Below are 20,830 nucleotides of genomic sequence, written 5' to 3'. Positions count from 1 at the left end.
CAACGATTATTCTTGACAAAGGACACCTTGTACAACATTCTGATGGAAGATCAGCAAAAGTAGGAAACATTTTATGATGCTATTTCATATATCTGTCGTACATGTGAACTAGTCGTCGGCGCCCAGCTTTTGGGTACTCTAGCTATACCGAAGCAGTATGTCGAAATGAAGTTATTTTTAGAATTCTAACACGGCGATTGCATTAAGAACTAGTGGATCTATCATTTCCTATACAACATGTATTTTTTAGTTATGTTCATGAATTTCTGACGTTTCTGACGTTTGGTCAGAATATGTGTCAGAAAAAGTGTCCGAAAAAAATCCGGACGTTGTGGGAAAAAGTAGCTAAGTTAGCACAATGTATAACCATTGATTTCAGCTCTAAATATGCACATTTTCGAACAAAACATAAGTGTATGTATATAACCTGATGTTATAGGACTGTCATCTGAAGAAGAATATCAAGGTTAGTCAAAAATTATATATCTTTTACTGGTTTGTTACGATCGCTAACTTTTACTGCTGGGAAATGGCTTGTGTTTTTGGCTATTGTGGTAAGCTAATATAACGCTATATTGTGTTTTCGCTGTAAAACACTTAATAAATCGGAAATATTGTCTGGAATCACAAGATGCCTGTCTTTCATTTGCTGTACACTATGTATTTTTCAGAAATGTTTTATGATGAGTATTTAGGTATTTGGCGTTGGTGTCTGTAATTATTCTGTCTGCTTTCGGTGCAATTTCTGATTGTAGCTGCAATGTAAACTATGATTTATACCTGAAATATGCACATTTTTCGAACAAAACATAGATTTATTGAATAACATGTTATAAGACTGTCATCTGATGAAGTTGTTTCTTGGTTAGTTTGGTTGGTTCTTGGTTAGTTAGGTTGGCTTTGTGCATGCTACCTGTGCTGTGAAAAATGTCTGTCCTTTTTTGTATTTGGTGGTGAGCTAACATAAATATACGTGCTGTTTTCGCTGTAAAACATTTTTAAAATCGGACATGTTGGCTGGATTCACAAGATGTTTATCTTTCAAATCCTGTAATGGACTTGTTAATGTGTGAAAGTTAAATATTTCTAAAAAATATATTTTGAATTTCGCGCCCTGCACTTGAAGTGGCTGTTGTCATATTGTGGGCGGCCTCGGGCTTGCAGCCAGAAGAAGTTAATTACTTTTAAATTCAGAAATTATTCAGATGTTTGCGAAAAACTTAATTACACCTTTCTGTTTTCTCAATGACATTCATTTCAGCATTGAAAAAATTTAACATTTGTTCCAACTGAGCGAGTCTGACCACAAGTCAGAGACCAATATGATGACACACTAAGTGCGTTTGATGGATCGGTTTTGTCTTCTTCTCAAAGCCTCCTAAATGGGAAAGTAATCCAGAGGTAACGGAAAGTAATCCGATTAAATTACTGAGATTAGAAATAAATAATTTAATCAGTTGTCTTCCTCAAATGAAGGGGATGATGACGAACTCTTTGCAAGAGGGAGATAATCTCATTTAATTTGTCCTCAACTCGCAGCACAGTCATTACATACAGGGTAAGTGGAGTTCACCGTGAGTTAGCCTGACCCAGAGCAAGTTAGTTCTGAAGGATTTGTTGCAATAGAAATTTACCTGGATAAAAGGTGAGCAATTTCGTTTGACTGGCTATCCTGAGATGAACTCAGAGTTGACCAAAGTTACCTCGCTAACTCCTCAAACCTGCTTCGTAGGATACCCCTCAGTGGTGGTGTGACCCCTTTGTTACTGTTTAAACTGCACATTTACACTTTAAACAAAACGTACAACCTTGGAACATGCTTGACACGCACACCCTTACACACAAACACACAGGTCTACACACCAACAGCAAACATACAGAGACACGCACATGCATGATCAGTCTCACTCATACCAATGTGTACCTACTTTCACAAAAATACCAACACATGGGTACACACACAGAGAGACACTTATTCCCATCCTGCACACTCCATCACTTACTCCCATACTGTCACACCCTGATCGGTTTCACCAGTCTTTGTGATTGTCTCCACCGCCCTCCAGGTGTCCCCCATCTTCCCCATTATCCCCTGTGTATTTATACCTGTGTTCTCTGTTTGTCTGTTGCCAGTTCGTTTTGTTTCGTCAAGCCTACCAGTGTTTTTCCCTCTTTTCCTATCTTTCAATTTGTTCCTGTTTTCTAGTTTTCCCGGTGTTGACCTTTCCTGCCTGCCCTGACCCTGAGCCTGCCTGCCATCCTGTACCTTTGCCCCACCTATCTGGATTACTGACCTCTGCCAACCCTGACCCTGAGCATGCCTGCTGTCCTGTTCCTTTTCCCCACCTATCTGGATTACTGACCCCTGCCTGCATTTGACCTGTTTTTTGCCTGCCCCTGTTGGATGAATAAACTGCTGTTACTTCGACGTTGTCTGCTTCTGGGTCTTACCTGAAACGTGTTACATACACAGTCTCACAAACAGCCTGACACATGACAGTGACATTATAGGGCTCCTGGATGGCGCAGCGGTCTAAGGCACTGCATCTCAGTGCAAGAGGCGTCACTGTAGTTCCTGGTTTGAATCCAGGCTGCATCACATATGGTAGTGATTGGGAGTCCCATAGGGTGGTGCACAATTGGTTAGGCTGTCATTGTATATAAGAATTTGTTCTAAACTAACTTGCCTGGTTAAATAAATAATTTGGGCTTTGCACAATTGGCCCAGTAGGGTTTGACCAGGGTAGACCGTCACTGTAAATGGCTAACTCTAGTCATACAGGGCTAACTATAATCGTATAGGGTTAACAATAGTCATATAGGGACTAACTATATTTGTTTAGGGCTAACTGTAGTCATATAAGGCTACTCTAGTTGTATAGGGCTAACTCTAGTCATATAGGACTACTGTAGTCATTTATGGCAACTCTAGTCCTATAGGGACTAACTATAGTCATATAGGATTAACTATAGTCATGTAAGGGTTACTGAATGGCGCAGCGGTCTAAGGCACTGCACCTCTGTGCTTGAGGTGTCACTACAGACACCCTGGTTCGATTCCAGGCTGTATCACAGCCGGCTGTCATTGGGAGTCCCATAGGGCGGTGCATAATTGGCCCAGCGTCATCCGGGTTAGGGTAGACCGGCCGGGGTAGACCGTCATTGTAAAAAAATAATTTGTTTTTAACTGACTTCTAAGCCTAAGTTAGTTAAAGCTTAGTTCATTAAGGCTAATTTAGTTACTAAGGGGATCGGCTTTATGTTGAATTTTTTTTGAGAATTGCGTAATTTTTCAACATGGTTCTATTTCGAGCTGAACACGTTACATTTTCACACCTTGACTGGCTTTGCCTAGGAGTTCACACCTTTGCTTTGAAGTGGTAAGTCCCTCTGCAGGCTCAGAGTGGAGGGTTTGTCTTGTCAATGCACGTGTCTGCCTGCTCTTTTAAGTGTGACCTCAACTGCAGGTCAGTCATCCTGTGTGGGTCTCGCTCTCTCGCTCGGTCAAAACCGAGTGGAAAATTACAGGGTGATTATCTTCACACATGAAACTGGTCACTAACAGCAGCCCCTTACCTCTACAAATTAACATTGTGCAAAGCTGTCATCAAGGCAAAGGGTGGCCACTTTGAAGAATCTCAAATATAAAATATGTTTTGATTTATTTAACACTTTTTTGCTAGCTACGTGATTCCATATGTGTTATTTCATACTGTTGATGTCTTCACTATTATTCTACAATGTAGAAAATAGTAAAAATAAAGAAAAACCTTGGAATGAGTAGGTGTGTCCACATTTTTGACTGGTACTGTATATACAGGACATGCGGTACCACCTAGTTAATGTATATACAGGGCATTTGGTACCACCTAGTTATATACAGGGCATACGGTACCACAGGAGGTTGCTGGCAACTTCATTGTGGAGGACGGGCTCGTGGTAATGGCTGGAGTAGAATGACTGGAATGGTATCAAATACATCAAACACATGGTTCCAGGTTTCCATGTGTTTGATGCCATTCCACTCACTCCGTTCCAGCCATTATTATTAGCCATCCTCCCCTTAGCAGCCTCCTGTGGAAACACTGCATGTGATGTTGTCTTTGTGGCCTCAGATACAAACTCTTTAATTAAACAACTTATTCACATTTGAATGAATATTGTAGGCTACCTGTGTGCATTACCAGATAAGTACTAGGCATATCTTGAACTACAGCAGAAGAGTTTAACGATAGCTAGTAACAAACACCCACTCCATCATGTTGGGACTAATACTGCTTGTTCTACTGAGTACAACAAACCATTTTATGTTTCACCTGTTCAATTTAAGTATTCATATTCAGATTAAACCTGAGAATAATCTCTCTGTACGGCAGATGACTGACTGACTAGTCTATTTTTTGCTACACTAGTTTGGAGCATTACTGGTACCTCCTCCCCTTGATGGGCGGAGCTAAAGACTATGACATTAATAAGACTTTGCTATCTTCATTTAGGGGTGGGTCAGGACTCTCTCACTCTGTTTGCGACTGACTATCAGTATGGATTCTTTCTTGTATACTGTAACCCGAGGGGAGGTGATTGAGTTGAGGCTAGTTCGGGGTTGAGATTCTGTGAAATAAAGGCAGGGCTTTAGTGTTTTGACCTAGTTGGTTACTTATTTTTAAATTCACAAAAAAATATATAATTATTATATGTTTTGATAAATATATCAATATATTCCCTTCTTTGGACCTTTTTTATACATATTGGTTTAATACCAGCTGTGTTTCATGTTGGGTTAATACCAGTTGTGTTTCACGTTGGGATAATACCAGTTGTGTTTCATGTTGGGTTAATACCAGTTGTGTTTCATGTTGGGTTAATACCAGTTGTTTTTCATGTTGGGTTAACACCAGTTGTGTTTCATGTTGGGTTAATACCAGTTGTGTTTCATATTGGGTTAATACCAGTTGTGTTTCATGTTGGGTTAATACCAGTTGTGTTTCATATTGGGTTAATACCAGTTGTGTTTCATGTTGGGTTAATACCAGTTGTGTTTCATGTTGGGTTAATACCAGTTGTGTTTCATATTGGGTTAATACCAGTTGTGTTTCATGTTGGGTTAATACCAGTTGTGTTTCATGTTGGGTTAATACCAGTTGTGTTTCATGTTGGGTTAATACCAGTTGTGTTTCATATTGGGTTAATACCAGTTGTGTTTCATGTTGGGTTAATACCAGTTGTGTTTCATATTGGGTTAATACCAGTTGTGTTTCACGTTGGGATAATACCAGTTGTGTTTCACGTTGGGTTAATACCAGTTGTGTTTCATGTTGGGTTAACACCAGTTGTGTTTCATTGTGCAACAAAGGGCATCGGTCTAATCTATGTATCTGGGAAGGCTTTTTTGATGTTGTCAACAGAATGCATCAATAACGAAAGGGCTGTGCTATTACACTGGTTCATTCTCCTCCACATCTGTTTCACTCAAACAGCCACCCACACAGCTCTACAGCACCGCCCTTTAGCTTTGTAACCATTTACTTTCTAATCCAAACAGCAAGAATGAAAAAAGAGCTTCAGCAGAACACGATAAGCATGTCTTGTACCACGTGGTCTGGATCCAAGGGTACCTGTCTCTAGTCTTAAATCATGAGTTTGACAAGAGTAGAGCACTTTCGGTACAAAGCTAAATGTGTGATGATGATGATGATGATGATAATGTTGATGATGATGATGGTAATGATGATGATGATGATGATGGTGTTGACGATGATGAGGATGATGATGATGATGAGGATGATGGTGTTGACGATGATGATGATGACGATGATGATGATGATGAGGATGACGATGATGATGATGAGGATGATGATGATGATTCATCTCGTGATTCAAAACAAATCACCATCAAACTTTTAGATGTTTACTGAAACTGCGCTATTTTATTAACTGCTGACATGCACAATTATTTGGGACTGTACACAGCGGACTAACAAAACATTTAAAACATTTGGGGGGAGAAACATATCCCTTTAAGAAAAACTATAGCTTTTCTTCCATTGAGTTAATTAATGTTCTGCTTGATCATGATTTTTATAATTTTTTTATTAAATTTGTCATATTCTCATATTTTCAAATTCTCTGTGTAGAAGGGGCACTGACTTACAAATGTAAGTATTATTAATGTTACATTTTAGAATGATGATGCTAAGTTCACTGGCTAAGTTCCTCTGCACATAAACGAAGTTCACTCCCAGTCTGAACACCTGACATCAGAGTACACACTCTCCTGTGGTGTCTCTCTCTTCTTTCTCCCTCTTTTAGTTTTCCTCTCAGAGAAATTCAATGCAGCATAATTCAACGTATCTCCATCTTGATCCTAAGGAGGAACATATTTTAGAAACACAGTAACACCATGATTATTACAATATTTTTCATATTACATTTTCAAAACATTAAAGGTTATGTTCACAGAAATACTAAAAGTTTCTATGAGACAGTAGGCCACATATTGGTTGGAAAATACTTAATAATAATTACTGGCTCGTTATTAATCACATAGAGTAATTTTCAAGGGTTATCATGAGCTATATAGTAGAGTCATTGACGAATTTCACCCTCAAATTGGAATTGATCCATTTCACAATGTAAATATACCTGTTCTCCCCTTAATCCGTTATGTCTTCCTCCCTGACAGGCATCTACTGCTTCAAAAGAAAACAAACAATAAATCAAACAAAGCTTCGCTGTCTGATGAAAACCTCTTATCTCCAAAACAGAAACGTGTCAGGAAACGGGAAAAATGACCATGTTTCCATAAGTGTAAAAAATGTTACATTGGCAAAAATGGAGTTTCAAGGTTTTCATCAGACAGGGATGAAAGACAAGATACATCTCCATAGCAATTCAAAACTACTGTATCTTCAGGGTAGCAAAAGTTATCTTGCATATTTTCGTAATTGTATTGCTTACGTTTGCAATTGTCGCAGACTTGCTCTTTACTTCTGGTGCAGGCAAGGAAGATGATCCCAATCCCACACAACACCAACGCCACTGCCAAACCAACAACAACCACTACCATAGCGTTTTCTGAAACAAAGATAAATATGAATGTCATGAAGTATCTATCATCATTTATATCCAAGAAAAATTTATTGGCTTAGGTTAATGTATTGGCACTATAAATGAATGATTAGGCCTACAGATGTAAGATCTTAATTTGACCACTCTTATGCTAATAAGAATTTTACTGCACATCAAGGAATATGCGAACTTGTAGTGCTTTGAGTTTTCTGAAGGATTCTAAAGTTTGTAATTTCCACTTTGAAATTTCAGACTTAATTTGCCCTGACCGAAAAATGTATCAACCCCCACAAAAACGTCCATTAATTATATCCACAGTTCATGCTACTGAAGGATTATTTTCCTGTTTTAGAAAAATGGCTCAAATGAAGATCCTACATCTGTACACTTTAATTCAAATGATTCTACCTGACTCATTGCATTTCGTGTCAGTGGCCATGTCCAATTTTGTTCCATTGCCCAACAGGATCTCACCACATGTGACCACAGCACAGTAGTAAGTCCCAGCATCAGAGGGGCCGAGGTTGTTCTTAGAGAGGCTGTAGACACAGCTCTGTGTAGGAGAGGGAGTCTCAGGGCTCTTCTCACACTCATCACTCCTGTCCCCAGGGGTGTAAATGACTCCTGGATGGGATTCTCCTGATCCGGCTCTGAACCAGTACACACTGTGTTCTCCTGTACAGGTCTCAGAGAGTACTGTACACTGCAGAGTCACATTTTCTCCTGGGTGGAATGGGTCAGACATTGGCCGCTGTACCACGGTCTTGTAATCAGACCTCTGGTGATTCTTACCTAAATGGAACATTTATGGTTTCATATAAATCAATCTGAAACAAAACTTTCAAAAATGAACATGAATGTTAAAACCACACAGACACATAGAAAACATATGAAGACGTAAGAACCCTGAACAAAAAATAATGGGCATTAATATCTTCTCATTACCTTTTAATACTAAAAAAGTCCCATTGATCAAGTTTACTTCATAGTCTGTCCTACTTGCGCAATAGTAAATAGCTTCATCCATTGGTTCCATCTTTGGGATTGTAAGACGATATATCCCGTCAGCTTCAGCCCTCTCCACATTGAGATGTGAATTGTTAAATTCCTTGTACAGTTCAGGCCTGGGCTGAAATTTCTGCATCCTTGCAACAACTTGAGGGATTTCCCCCGTTATTTGCTTAAACCAGAACATGTTTCCTTCATTGTATACTTGCTTTGAGAAAACACAGTAGAGAGTCACTGGGTCACCAATTTGAACCCCCTGAACTTGAATATGCCGCTGCACATTGTTGCATTTTGTCACAACTAAAATTGCAAAACAGATAGAAAAGTTTAGGTTAATCAGAAGAACTAGGACTGAAGGACTGACGAAAGCTCAACAGTATCAGAAACGCCATAAAGACAATTTCCCCCTCCAATTCTTACATTGTGAACAGAATCACATTACGGTTAGACAAGTCAAGGTAGGAATTACAAAACTTACATATTGTACTGAATAATACCACAACAACACCGATTCTGATCATCGTTGTGTGTAGCTCCAACTTCAGGTTAGTCCTTTGACCGGATAAACACTTGAAATAAGTATGTACCAATATGCAGGTCTGAAGTCAAAGACCAACCTGATAGGCTGGTGTAAAAAACACAATACTTCCTGTTACATTTCCGAACTAGCAACAGTGTTTTTGGTTACCCAAACCCCTGCAGTTTTTCATTTAGGCCACTATTCTGTTATTTGCTAAAGTTGTGTCACTTTTCAATGTTTCTATTATATAGACGCCTGCAACTCTTTCCTGAAGTGCTTTACAATAGGGTAATGTCAAATAGGCTTCATTGCTATTTGTACAGCTTTCAGATAATGTTATGCCAAAGGTAGTCACTGCCAATAGTTATGTGAAGGGGAATAGCCAACAAACAGTTCTCAAAGTTCTGAGCTCATTGTACCTTTATTGTACAGGTAATATAATAATCATGATGGCACAACATCAACTCTAATGTTATCTTTTGTTAGAAATTACACCTAGTTAAAGGTAATTGTCTACCAACGATACCTATGTATTAACCTGGTGGTTACATAGACTGGTAGAGTGTAAGTACAGCAATGGTACACATGTTACAGAGATCCTACCCTACAAACAGGATAGCATAGGACAGTGCTATTCTACTCCAGGCCTTTAGGGTCAAGGAATAGCTGCTTTAGCTGCTTTCGGACCAGGTCAAGGAAAGATTAAGGCCACAATTCAATTATCATATAAAAGGGCTCCACTCAGAATAATTATTAATAACTTCCAATGGTGCAGTATATACTGAGGATATAGTCGCCCAACAACATAACAAACCAAGACCTGTGAATGAAGAAGAAAGAGGTCATCATCAGTCTGAGGAGAAGAAAATGGAGATCACTCAGGATCACTCAGGAAAGACATAATACAGATAACAAGACAAGCGCTGGGCTACAACCCACAAGGAGAAATAAACAGACCAAAAACTAACTAGAGATGCTCCACTCTACATGAACTGAATAAAACAGGGGTCACTTGACAAGAGGCAAAAGCCCTCGCAGAGAAAAGAGGGAGGTGGAGAGCCATGGTGGATGCCTTAGCTTAAGACCCTGGGACTGAACACCTCCCTTTGCAACTGGATCCTGGACTTCCTGACGGGCCAACCCCAGCTGGTGAGGGTATGTATCATCTCCTCTGCCACGCTGACCCTCAACACGGGGGCCCCACAGTGGGGTCGGTGCATAGTCCCCTCCTGTACTCCCTGTTCACCAACAACTGCATGACCACTCACAACTCCAACACCATCATCAAGTTTGCTGACGACACGACGGTGGCAGGTCTGATGACAGACGACGATGAGGCAGCCTATAAGGAGGAGGTCAGAGACCTGGCAGTGTGTGTGGTGCCAGGACAACAACCTATCCCTCAAAGTCAGCAAGACTAAGGAGCTGATCGTGGACTACAGGACACGGAGGGCCGAGCACTCACACATCCACTTTGACAGGGCTGTAGTGGAGCGGGTCGAGAGGTTCAAGTTCCTCGGTGTCCACATCACTAAGGAATTAACATGGTCCACACACACCAACGTCATCTGAGCGCCACGTATGTTTGTTGTTGAACGCTGTTGAAATGCCAAAAGTTGAAAGCTGGACGAGAGACCTTGGTTTATTGTTTTAGTAAAGCTGTGTGTTTTTATATACTTTTTCTACTCTTTGCAAGTAGCAAACCTACACAAACTACTGGGGAATCCACGCCTAATAACTTTTTATTTTTCTTCCACCCCAGTAGCGGGACACCGATCTGGTCTGGTGGAAGTGTCGCTGCCGTGTCGGCTCTCCATTGCCGACTGGCCAGTGCTCAGCAGGGTTCCATCCTTGAAGGGGTCTCCCCCTTCCCTGGAGATCGGAGCTATTCTCGACCCAACCAACCAGCCATGGAGATACGTCACTCGCCGTGGAAGTCGAAGAAAGTGTTCTCTGGCAACGGGAGTCTCCTTGGAGATGTTGAGGCTGGACCTGACACAGACCAGAAACGGCTTTGCTTCCCTGGATCCAGAGGTTCTGGCGCCTTCTTCCTTGGGGGCTTCCGATTCAAGATCGGATCCGGAGGTACCTGTGTCTTCGTCCTCTGTTCTGTCTCCCTCTCTGGTGGCTTGTACCTCAGGTTCAGATCAATCAATCAAACAAATGATTTATAAAGCCCTTCTTACATCAGCTGTTGTCACAAAGTGCTGTACAGAAACTCAGCCTAAAACCCCAAACAGCAAGCAATGCAGGTGTAGAAGCACGGTGGCTTGGAAAAACTCCCTAGAAAGGCCAGAACCTAGGAAGAAACCTAGAGAGGAACCAGGCTATGAGGGGTGGCCAGTCCTCTTCTGGCTGTGCCGGGTGGAGATTATAACAGAACATGGCCAAGATGTTCAAATGTTCATAGATGACCAGCAGGGTCAAATAATAATAATCACAGTGGTTGTCGAGGGTGCAACAGGTCAGCACCTCAAGAGTAAATGTCAGTTGGCTTTTCATAGCCGATCTTTCAGAGTATCTCAGGTTGCATGTCAGGTAGCATGACAGGTAGCATGTCCGGTGAACAGGTCAGGGTTCCGTAGCCGCAGGCAGAACAGTTGAAACTGGAGCAGCAGCACGGCCAGGTGAACTGGGGACAGCAAGGAATCATCAGGCCAGGTAGTCCTGAGGCATGGTCCTAGGGCTCAGGTCCTCCTCCGAGAGAGAAAGAAAGATCCTCGGAGCTCCCACCTTCATCAGACCACGAGGCTGCCTGAGAGACCGGCCCATTCAACATCACCAGCTGTCATCATAGGCAACTCTATGGTGAGAAACATTTCCTTCCCAAACCCTGTGCTACCGAGGAGCACGAGTACAGGACATCACAAGGCTGTTTCCAACTGTGCTACAACAATTGACGGGAGCTGACACTGTCGTAGTCCATGTGGGGTCATACGACATCAGGAAGGCTAGCTCAGAACATCTGAAAATGTATTTATTTTTTTTTATTTTTAACATTGAAAGACAATAATTTCAGGTACCATCGTTGGGCCGTGGGTGTGAAAGATTCAGCAGGCTACTGACATTACACATCTGGCTACAAGATTACTGTACCTCTGCTGGAGTCACTTTTATAGATAACTTTGACACCTTCTGGAAACAGAAGATACTCTACAGGAATGACGGAGTCCATCCAAATCCTCTTGGCTCCTGGACACTGTCCACACATTTCAGGGCTGCATTGAAACAATGACTTATCAATGACCCAAGTCCAGCTCAGTTAATCCCTACCATTGTGACAATGAGTCATCATAATGTTGCATCAAATGTATATTATCCTAGGGGCGTTGGCAGACACAATGTAAGTAATTTAATTTATGTCCCCCGAATTGCCCTTAATATCTTTGATCCTACAGCTATTGTATGCAGTAATCACGAGTAATCATGAGCCTATGAACCAGAGTTACATTGTTAACACTGAGGCGGTGTGAAGGAAGACCAATTTGTGCACCTCACCCTGCACTATCAGCTCCAATACAAATAACATGAGCAAGTCTACTTCTGATAAGCTTCTCAGTAAAGCATTCAAAACAATCAAGCAACCCAAAAAGTGCTAAAACATAGCTCATATTAACATATGCAGCCTGAGAAACAAGGTCCACTGGGATTCTCTGCCTCTAACCCTATTACAGGGGCTGAGTCACTGGCTTACTGGTGCTCTTTCATGCCGTCCCTAGGAGGGGTGCGTCACTTGAGTGGGTTGAGTCACTGACGTGATCTTCCTGCCTGGGTTGGCGCCCCCCCTTGGATTGTGCCGTGGCGGAGATCTTTGTGGGCTATACTCGGCCTTGTCTCAGGATGGTAAGTTGGTGGTTGAAGATATCCCTCTAGTGGTGTAGGGGCTGGGCTTTGGCAAAGTGGGTGGGGTTATATCCTTCCTGTTTGGCCCTGTCCGGGGGTATCATCGGATGGGGCCACAGTGTCTCCTGACCCCTCCTGTCTCAGCCTCCAGTATTTATGCTGCAGTAGTTTATGTGTCGCGGGGCTAGGGTCAGTTTGTTATATCTGGAGTACTTCTCCTGTCTTATCCAGTGTCCTGTGTGAATTTAAGTATGCTCTCTCTAATTCTCTCTTTCTCTCTTTCTTTCTCTCTCTCGGAGGACCTGAGCCCTAGGCCCATGCCTCAGGACTACCTGGCATTATGACTCCTTGCTGTCCCCAGTCCACCTGGCCGTGCTGCTGCTCCAGTTTCAACTGTTCTGCCTGCGGCTATGGAACCCCGACCTGTTCACCGGACGTGCTACCTGTCCCAAACCTGCTGTTTTCAACTCTCTAGAGACAGCAGGAGCGGTAGAGATACTCTTAATGATCGGCTATGAAAAGTCAGCTGACATTTACTCCTGAGGTGCTGACTTGCTGCACACTCGACAACCACTGTGATTATTATTATTTGACCATGCTGGTCATTTATGAACATTTGAACATCTTGGCCATGTTCTGTTATAATCTCCACCCGGCACAGCCAGAAGAGGACTGGCCACCCCTCATAGCCTGGTTCCTCTCTAGGTTTCTTCCTAGGTTTTGGCCTTTCTAGGGAGTTTTTCAGAACCACATTTCTGTAAAGCTTAGAGTCGATCTAATGTTAAATACTGTTGAAGTAATATGGCTACAGGTTCATCTGCCTCACCTAAAGCCCATTCTTGTGGGAAGCTGCTATAGACCACCAAGTGTTCACAGTCAGTATCTGGATAATATGTGTGAAATGCTTGATAATGTATGTGATATCAACATAGAAGTATATTTTCTGGGGGATTTAAATATTGACTGGCTCTCATCAAGCTGCCCACTCAAGAAAAAACTTCAAACTGTAACCATTGCTGGCAACCTGGTTCAGGTTGTCAGTTAACCTACCAGGGTATTTACAAACAGCACAGGAATGAAATCATCGACATGTGTTGATCACATCTTCACTAATGCTGCAGAAATTTGCTTTAAAGCAGTATCCAAATCCATAGGATGTAGTGATCACAATATAATTGCCATATCTAGAAAAACCAAAGTTCCAAAGGCTGGGCCTAATATAGTGTATAAGAGGTCATACAATAAGTTTCGTAGTGAATATTTTGATTCATATGTTGATGATGTAAAGAATATTTGCTGGTCTGTGGTGTGTAATGAGGAGCAACCAGACGCAGCACTTTACACATTTATGAAATTGCTTATTCCAGTTAGTAATAAGCACAAACCCATTAAGAAAATGACTGGAAAAACTGTTAAACCTCCTTGGATTGATAAGGAATTGAAAAATTGTATGGTTGAGAGGGATGAGGCAAAAGGAATGGCAAATAAGTCTGGCAGTCCAACTGATTGGCAAACGTACAGCAAATTAAGAAATCATGTGACTAAACTAAATAAAAACAAAGATAAACTATGAAACAAAAATAAAGGATATAAAGAATGATAGTTAGAAGCTTTGGCGCACCATAAATTACATTTTCGGAACAAAAGCCAACTCGGCTCCATCATTCATTGAATCAGATGGCTCATTCATCACAAAACCAACTAATATTGCCAACTACTTTGATGACTTTTTCATTGGCAAGATTATCAAACTTAGCGATGCCATGCCAGCAACAAACGCTGACACTACACATCCAAGTATATCTGACCTAATTATGAAAGACAAGATTTGTTCTTTTGAATTCCATAAAGTTAGTGTGGAAGAGGTGAAGAAAATATTGTTGTCTATCAACAATGACAAGCCACCGGGGTTTGACAATCTGGATGGAAAATTACTGAAGATAATAGTGGATGATATTGTCACTCCTATTTGCCACATCTTCAATTTAAGCCTACTAGAAAGTGTGTGCCCTCAGGCCTGGAGGGAAGCTAAAGTAATTTAGCTACCCAAGAATAGTAAAGCCCCCTTTACTTGCTCAAATAGCTGACCAATCAGCCTGTTACCAACCCTTAGTAAACTTCTGGGAAAAAATGGTGTTTGACCAGATACAATGCTCTTTCACAGTTAACAAATTGACAACAGATTTTCAGCACACTTATAGGGAAGGACACTCAACAAGCACAGTACTTACACAAATGACTGATGATTGGCTGAAAGAAATTGATGATACAATTATTGTGGGGGCTGTCTTGTTAGACTTCAGTGCAGCTTTTGACATTATCGATCATAGTCTGCTACTGGAAAAACGTATGTGTTATGGTGTTACACCCCCTGCTATAATGTGGATAAATAGTTACTTGTCTAACAGAACACAGAGGGTGTTCTTTAATGGAAGCCTCCCAAACATATTCCAGGTAGAATCAGGAATTCCCCAGGGTAGCTATTTAGTCCCCTTACTTTTTTCAATCTTTACTAACAAAATTCCACTGGCTTTGAGTAAGGCCAGTTTGTCTATGTATGCGGATGACTCAACACTATACACGTCAGCTACTACAGCAACTGAAATGACTGCAACACTTAACAAAGAGCTGCAGTTAGTTGCGGAATGGGTAGCAAGGAATAAGCTAGTCTTAAATATTTCCAAAAATAAAAGCATTGTACTTGGGACAAATCATTCACTAAACCATAAACCTCAACTACGTCTCGTAATGAATAATGTGGAAATTTAGCAAGTTGAGGTGACTAAACTGCTTGGAGTAACCCTGGAATGTAAACTGTCATGGTCAAAACATATTGATATAACAGTAGCTAAGATGGGAAGAAGTCTGTCCATAATAAAGCGCTGCTCTGCCTTCTTAACAACACTATCAACAAGACAGGTCCTACAGGCCCTAGTTTTGACGCACTTAGACTGCTGTTCAGTTGTGTGGTCAGGTGCCATAAGGAGGGACTTGGAAAAATTGCAGTTTGCTCAGAGCAGGGCAGCACGGCTGGCCCTTAAAAGTACACGGAGAGCTACCATTAACTTTTTATGGCTGCAGGGGCAGTATTGAGTAGCTCTGATTAATGACATGCATGCCAATCTCTCATGGCTCAAAGTGGAAGAGAGATTGACTTCATCATTACTTTTTTTTAAATTATCATATATTTTAAATTGAATATCCAAAACATACAATATACTTGCAGTGAAGCCTCTCAACAACTACACCATACCAGTCATCCAACAGACTCCCATTCAGAGCGACACACAGAAGCATCCAGGGTCAATGCCCTGCTCAAGAGCACGTTGACAGATCTCCCACCCGGCCAAAAAATGTGAACCCGAACACTCCAAGAACCCCCCACAGTTCCCCAATAGTTGTCCCTCAACCATTCGAGACCCCTCCCACAGTCTCCCCCCCAGAAGAAAAAATGGATAATAATTCCATTCCACACCCCCAAGAACCCCCCCCCCCCCAATGCACCAAGAACTAAAGAGAAAAAAGAAGAAGGCAGAAGAAAACAGCAAACAACAGTGCAAAAAAAATTACATAACAAAGGACATCAAGGACAACTACAATCATAGCAACAATGCCAACTGTATATGTTTGTGTGCATGTCTGGCACTATTACATCATTACTTGTTTTTGTAAGAGATGTTGACAAGCTGAATGTACCACGCTGTCTGTTTAAAATACTACCACACAGCTCGGACACTCATGCATACCCCACAGGACATGCCTCCAGAGGTCTCTTCACAGTCCCCAAGTCCAGAACAGACTATGGGAGGTGCACAGTACTACATTGAGCCAGTACTACATGGAACTCTTTTCCACATCAGGTAACTGATGCAAGCAGTAGAATCAGATTTAAAAAACAGGTAAAAATACACCTTATGGAACAATGCGGACTGTGAAGAGACACACACAAAGGTACAGACACATGCATACTCACACATTGTGATATTGTTGTATGGTGGTATTGAACATTTTAGCTGTGGATATGTGGTGGTGTAGGGATGTTATATGATGTACTGTTTTATCTTTAGGTCACTTAGTACAAACATAGTTCACTGTTTTATATTTAGTTGTATATATAATGTGGGTGCTTTAGTGTGTTTGGACCCCAGGAAGTGTAGCTGCTGCCTTGGCAGCAGCTTATGGGGATCCCTAATAAATAGAAATGGAAATACAAACGTAAGAGACAACGCCTCTTACCTAGCAGGAGACTGAAAAGATTTGGCATGGGCCCTCAGATCCTCAAAAAGTTCTACAGCTGCACCATTGAGAGCATCTTGACTGGCTGCATCACCGCTTGGTATGGCAACTGCTTGGCATCCGACCGCAAGGCTACCCCAACCCCGGCCAACAGCTCCGCACCTCTCACAGCTACTTGCCCGAGCCTCCCCAGCTTCTCCTTCACCCAAATCCAGATAGCAGATGTTCTGAAAGAGCTGCAAAACCTGGACCCGTACAAATCAGCTGGGCTAGACAATCTGGACCCTCTCTTTCTAAAATTATCCGCTGCCATTGTTGCAACCCCTATTACCAGTCTGTTCAACCTCTCTTTCGTATCGTTCGAGATCCCTAAAGATTGGAAAGCTGCCGCGATCATCCCCCTCTTTGAATCCCCCCAAACAGTTATAGACCTATATCCATCCTGCCCTGCCTTTCTAAAGTCTTCGAAAGCCAAGTTAATAAACAGATCACTGTTTCGAATCCCAACGTACCTTCTCCGCTGTGCAATCCGGTTTCCGAGCTGGTCACGGGTGCACCTTAGCCACGCTCAAGGTACTTAACAATATCATAACCACCATCGATAAGACAGTACTGTGCAGCCGTCTTCATCGACCTGGCCAAGTCTTTCAACTCTGTCAATCACCGCATTCTTATCGGCAGACTCAACAGCCTTAGTTTCTCAAATGACTGGCTCGCCTGGTTCACCAACTACTTCTCAGGCAGAGTTCAGTGTGTCAAATTGGAGGGCCTGTTGTCCGGACCTCTGGCAGTCTCTATGGGGGTACCACACGGTTAAATTCTCGGGCCGACTCTTTTCTCTGTATATATCAACGATGTCGCTCTTGCTGCGGGTGATTCCCTGATCCACCTCTACGCAGACGACACCAATCTGTATACATCTGGCCCTTCTTTGGACACTGTGTTAACCTCTCTTGAGTAGGGGGCAGTATATTCACGTCCGGATGAAAAGCGTGCCCAAACTGCCTGTTACTCAGGCCCAGAAGCTAGGATATGATTATAATTGGTAGATTTGGATAGAAAACACTCTAAAGTTTCTAAAACTGTTAAAATAATGTCTGTAAGTATAACAGAACTAATATGGCAGCCTACCACTATTTTCAAAGGCTGTCACTTTTATTATAAGGTGAAGTCCTCCCAGATTGCAGTTCCTAGGGCTTCCACTAGATGTCAACAGTCTTTAGAAAGAGTTTCAGGCTGGTTTTTGGAAAAATTTGCCAGAAATTTTTGTTTTTCTAGGTGGCTCACATTTTGGCTGTTGTGTTTCCAAGCGCGTGAATAAGAGCGCCTTCTTTGGTATTTTTCTCCGGTAAAGACAATAACGATTCTCCGTCTTAAAATGTATTGTTTATTTATGTATTAGGGTACCTAAGGTTTGATTATAAACGTTGTTTGACTTGTTTGGAAAAGTTTATTAGTAACGTTTGGGATTAATTTTGTATGCATTTTGATGAAGGGAAACTGGGTGGATTATTGACTGAAGCGCGCCAGCTAAACTGAGTTTTTATGGATATAAAGAAGGACATTATCGAACAAAAGGACTGTTTGTGATGTAACTGGGACCTTTTGGAGTGCCAACAGAAGAAGATCATCAAAGGTAAGGCATATATTATTTAGCTATTTCTGACTTTCGTGTCTCACCTGCCTGGTTGAAATATGTTTTTCATGGTTTTGTATGCGGGGCGCTGTCCTCAGATAATCGCATGGTGTGCTTTCGCCGTAAAGCCTTTTTGAAATCTGACACAGGCGGCTGGAATAATAACAAGAAGTTACGCTTTATTTTGATGTATTACACTTGTGATTTTATGAAAGTTGAATTTCGCGCTCTGCAATTTCACCGGATGTTGGTACGCTACCGTCCCACCTTCCCATAAGAATTTAACATCTTTCCAAACGAGCTTCAATGCCATACAACTGCTCTTAAACGCTAGTAAAACCAAATGCATGCTTTTCAACCGTTCGCTGCCTGCCCGCCCGCCCGACTACTATCACTACTTTGGACGGTTCTGAATTAGAATATGTGGACAACTACAAATACCTACAGTAGGTATCTGGCTAGGCTGTAAACTCTCCTTCCAGACTCATATTAAACATCTCCAATCCAAAATGAATTCTAGAATCGGCTTCCTATTTCGCAACAAAGCCTCCTTCACAAAGCCTCCTTGGTGACAAACATACCCTTGTAAAACTGACTATCCTACTGAGCCTTGACTTCGGCGATATCATTTACAAAATAGCCTCCAATACTCCACTCAGCAAACTGGATGCAGTCTATAACAGTGCCATCTGTTTTGTCACCAAAGCCCCATATACTACCCACCACCGCGACCTGTATGCTCAAGTCGGCTGGCCCTCGCTACGTATTCATCACCAGACCCACTGGCTCCAGGTCATCTAAAAGTCTATGCTAGGTAAAGCTCCGCCTTATCTCAGCTCACTGGTCACGATAACAACACCCACCTGTAGCACGCGCTCCAGCAGGTATATTTCACTGGTCATCCCCAAAGCCAACACCTCTTTTGGCCGCCTTTCCTTCCAGTTCTCTGCTGCCAATGACTGGAAAATATTGCAAAAATCGCTAAAGCTGGAGATGTATATTTCTCTCACTAACTATAAACATCAGCTATCTGAGCAGCTAACCGATCACTGCAGCTGTACATAGCCCATCTGTAAATAGCCCATCCAATCTACCTACCTCATCCCCATACTGTTTTTATTTACTTTTCTGCTCTTTTGCACACCAGTATTTCTACTTGCACATCATCATCTGCACATCTGTCACTCCAGTGTTAATTTGCTAAATGTTAATTAATTCGCTACTATAGCCTATTTATTGCCTTACCTCCTCACGCCATTTGCACACACTGTATATAGACTTTCTTTTTTTGTATTGTGTTATTGTCTGTACGCTTGTTTATTCCATGTGTAACTCTGTGTTGTTGTTTGTGTCGCAATGCTTTGCTTTATCTTGGCCAGGTCGCAGTTGTAAATGATAACTTTTTCTCAACTAGCCTACCTGGTTAAATAAAGGTTATTTTTTATTTATTTTTTAAAGGTGCTACAGAAGGTAGTGCGTACTGCCCAGTACATCACTGGGGCTGAGCTCCCTTCCATTCAGTACCTCTATACCAGGCTGTGTCAGAGGAAGGCACTAAAGCACTAAATGATCAGAGACTCCAGCCACCCTAGTCATAGACTGTTCTCTCTGCTACCGCATGGCAAGCAGTACCGATGCAGCAAGTCTGGAACCAACAGGACCCTGAACAGCTTCTACCCCCAAGCCGTAAGAGTGCTAAATATTTCACCAAATAGCTACCCAGACTATCTATATTGATCCTATTTGCACTAACTATTTTGACTCACATATGCTGCTGCTACTGTTAATTATCTAGCTTGTTGCCTAGTCACTTTACCCCTACCTAAATGTACATATCTACCTCAATTACCTCGTACCCCCGCACAATGACTCGGTACTGGTACTGGTACCCTGTGTATATAGCCAAGTTAATCTTACTAGTTTTGTATTTATTCCTCGTGTTATTATCTTTCTATTATTTTAAGTCAGCATTTTACTGTTAGTCTACACCTGTTGTTTACAAAGCATGTGAAAAATACAATTTGATCATGCAACAGGGTGATCAAATTAAGATCATACATCTTTATGCTTGCCAGACAACCAGGGCAGTGCAGTAAAGCTCCGTTTAGCAGTGTGAACAGGGTATAAGTGAAACTGCAGTGTGGGTATCTTGCAGGAATTGTAAGAGGGAGTGCTGTCAAGTCCTTGAATGGAGACGGTACCATGTGGACATACAGTATGTACATGGTTGGAAAGGGTGCCCAGATCACCACCGGGAAGCAGTATGGGCCATGGTGGTTTTTCATGATTTCATTATGACATTGTTAATGCAACTTTGAGAGTCTGCACTGGGTTCACATGGAAACAATATTTTATTGGCGAAATGTGTTTTAATATGCAATGTTACATTTTGTAATGTAATAAAGCAAAATATACTGTACATCAACAGATTCATGAATTCAAATTTGAACTCAAGAAATGCTGTGGTATGCAATGATACTACACAAAGTATACTAGATAAAAAATAAAAATAAATATCA

At 41.7% G+C, this 20,830-nt stretch overlaps 1 protein-coding gene across 1 annotated transcript; it reads right to left on the bottom strand.

The window, feature by feature from the left end:
- Positions 1–7,462: 7,462 nt before the first annotated feature.
- LOC129856805 (uncharacterized) lies at positions 7,463–8,630 on the bottom strand. The gene is made up of 3 exons (XM_055924514.1): positions 8,555–8,630; positions 8,014–8,376; positions 7,463–7,860 (listed from the first exon to the last, which is right to left on the bottom strand). The coding sequence occupies exons 1-3, from the start codon at positions 8,595–8,597 to the stop codon at positions 7,463–7,465; spliced, it is 804 nt and encodes a 267-aa protein (XP_055780489.1). The 5' UTR covers positions 8,598–8,630.
- Positions 8,631–20,830: the final 12,200 nt, after the last annotated feature.

This window comes from Salvelinus fontinalis, chromosome 6, assembly GCF_029448725.1.
Source record: "Salvelinus fontinalis isolate EN_2023a chromosome 6, ASM2944872v1, whole genome shotgun sequence".
Taxonomy (NCBI): Eukaryota; Metazoa; Chordata; class Actinopteri; order Salmoniformes; family Salmonidae; genus Salvelinus; species Salvelinus fontinalis.
This window is presented reverse-complemented; position numbering and strand designations above follow the sequence as displayed.

Bases quoted from the DNA above. Each gene is read 5' to 3' on its own strand.
- LOC129856805 (XM_055924514.1), bottom strand. From the start codon at position 8,597: ATGATCAGAATCGGTGTTGTTGTGGTATTATTCAGTACAATAT. The intron at 8,377-8,554 runs GTAAGTTTTGTA...TTGCAATTTTAG, and splicing joins GGTATTATTCAGTACAATAT to TTGTGACAAAATGCAACAAT. The intron at 7,861-8,013 runs GTAATGAGAAGA...TGTTCCATTTAG, and splicing joins GACTTTTTTAGTATTAAAAG to GTAAGAATCACCAGAGGTCT.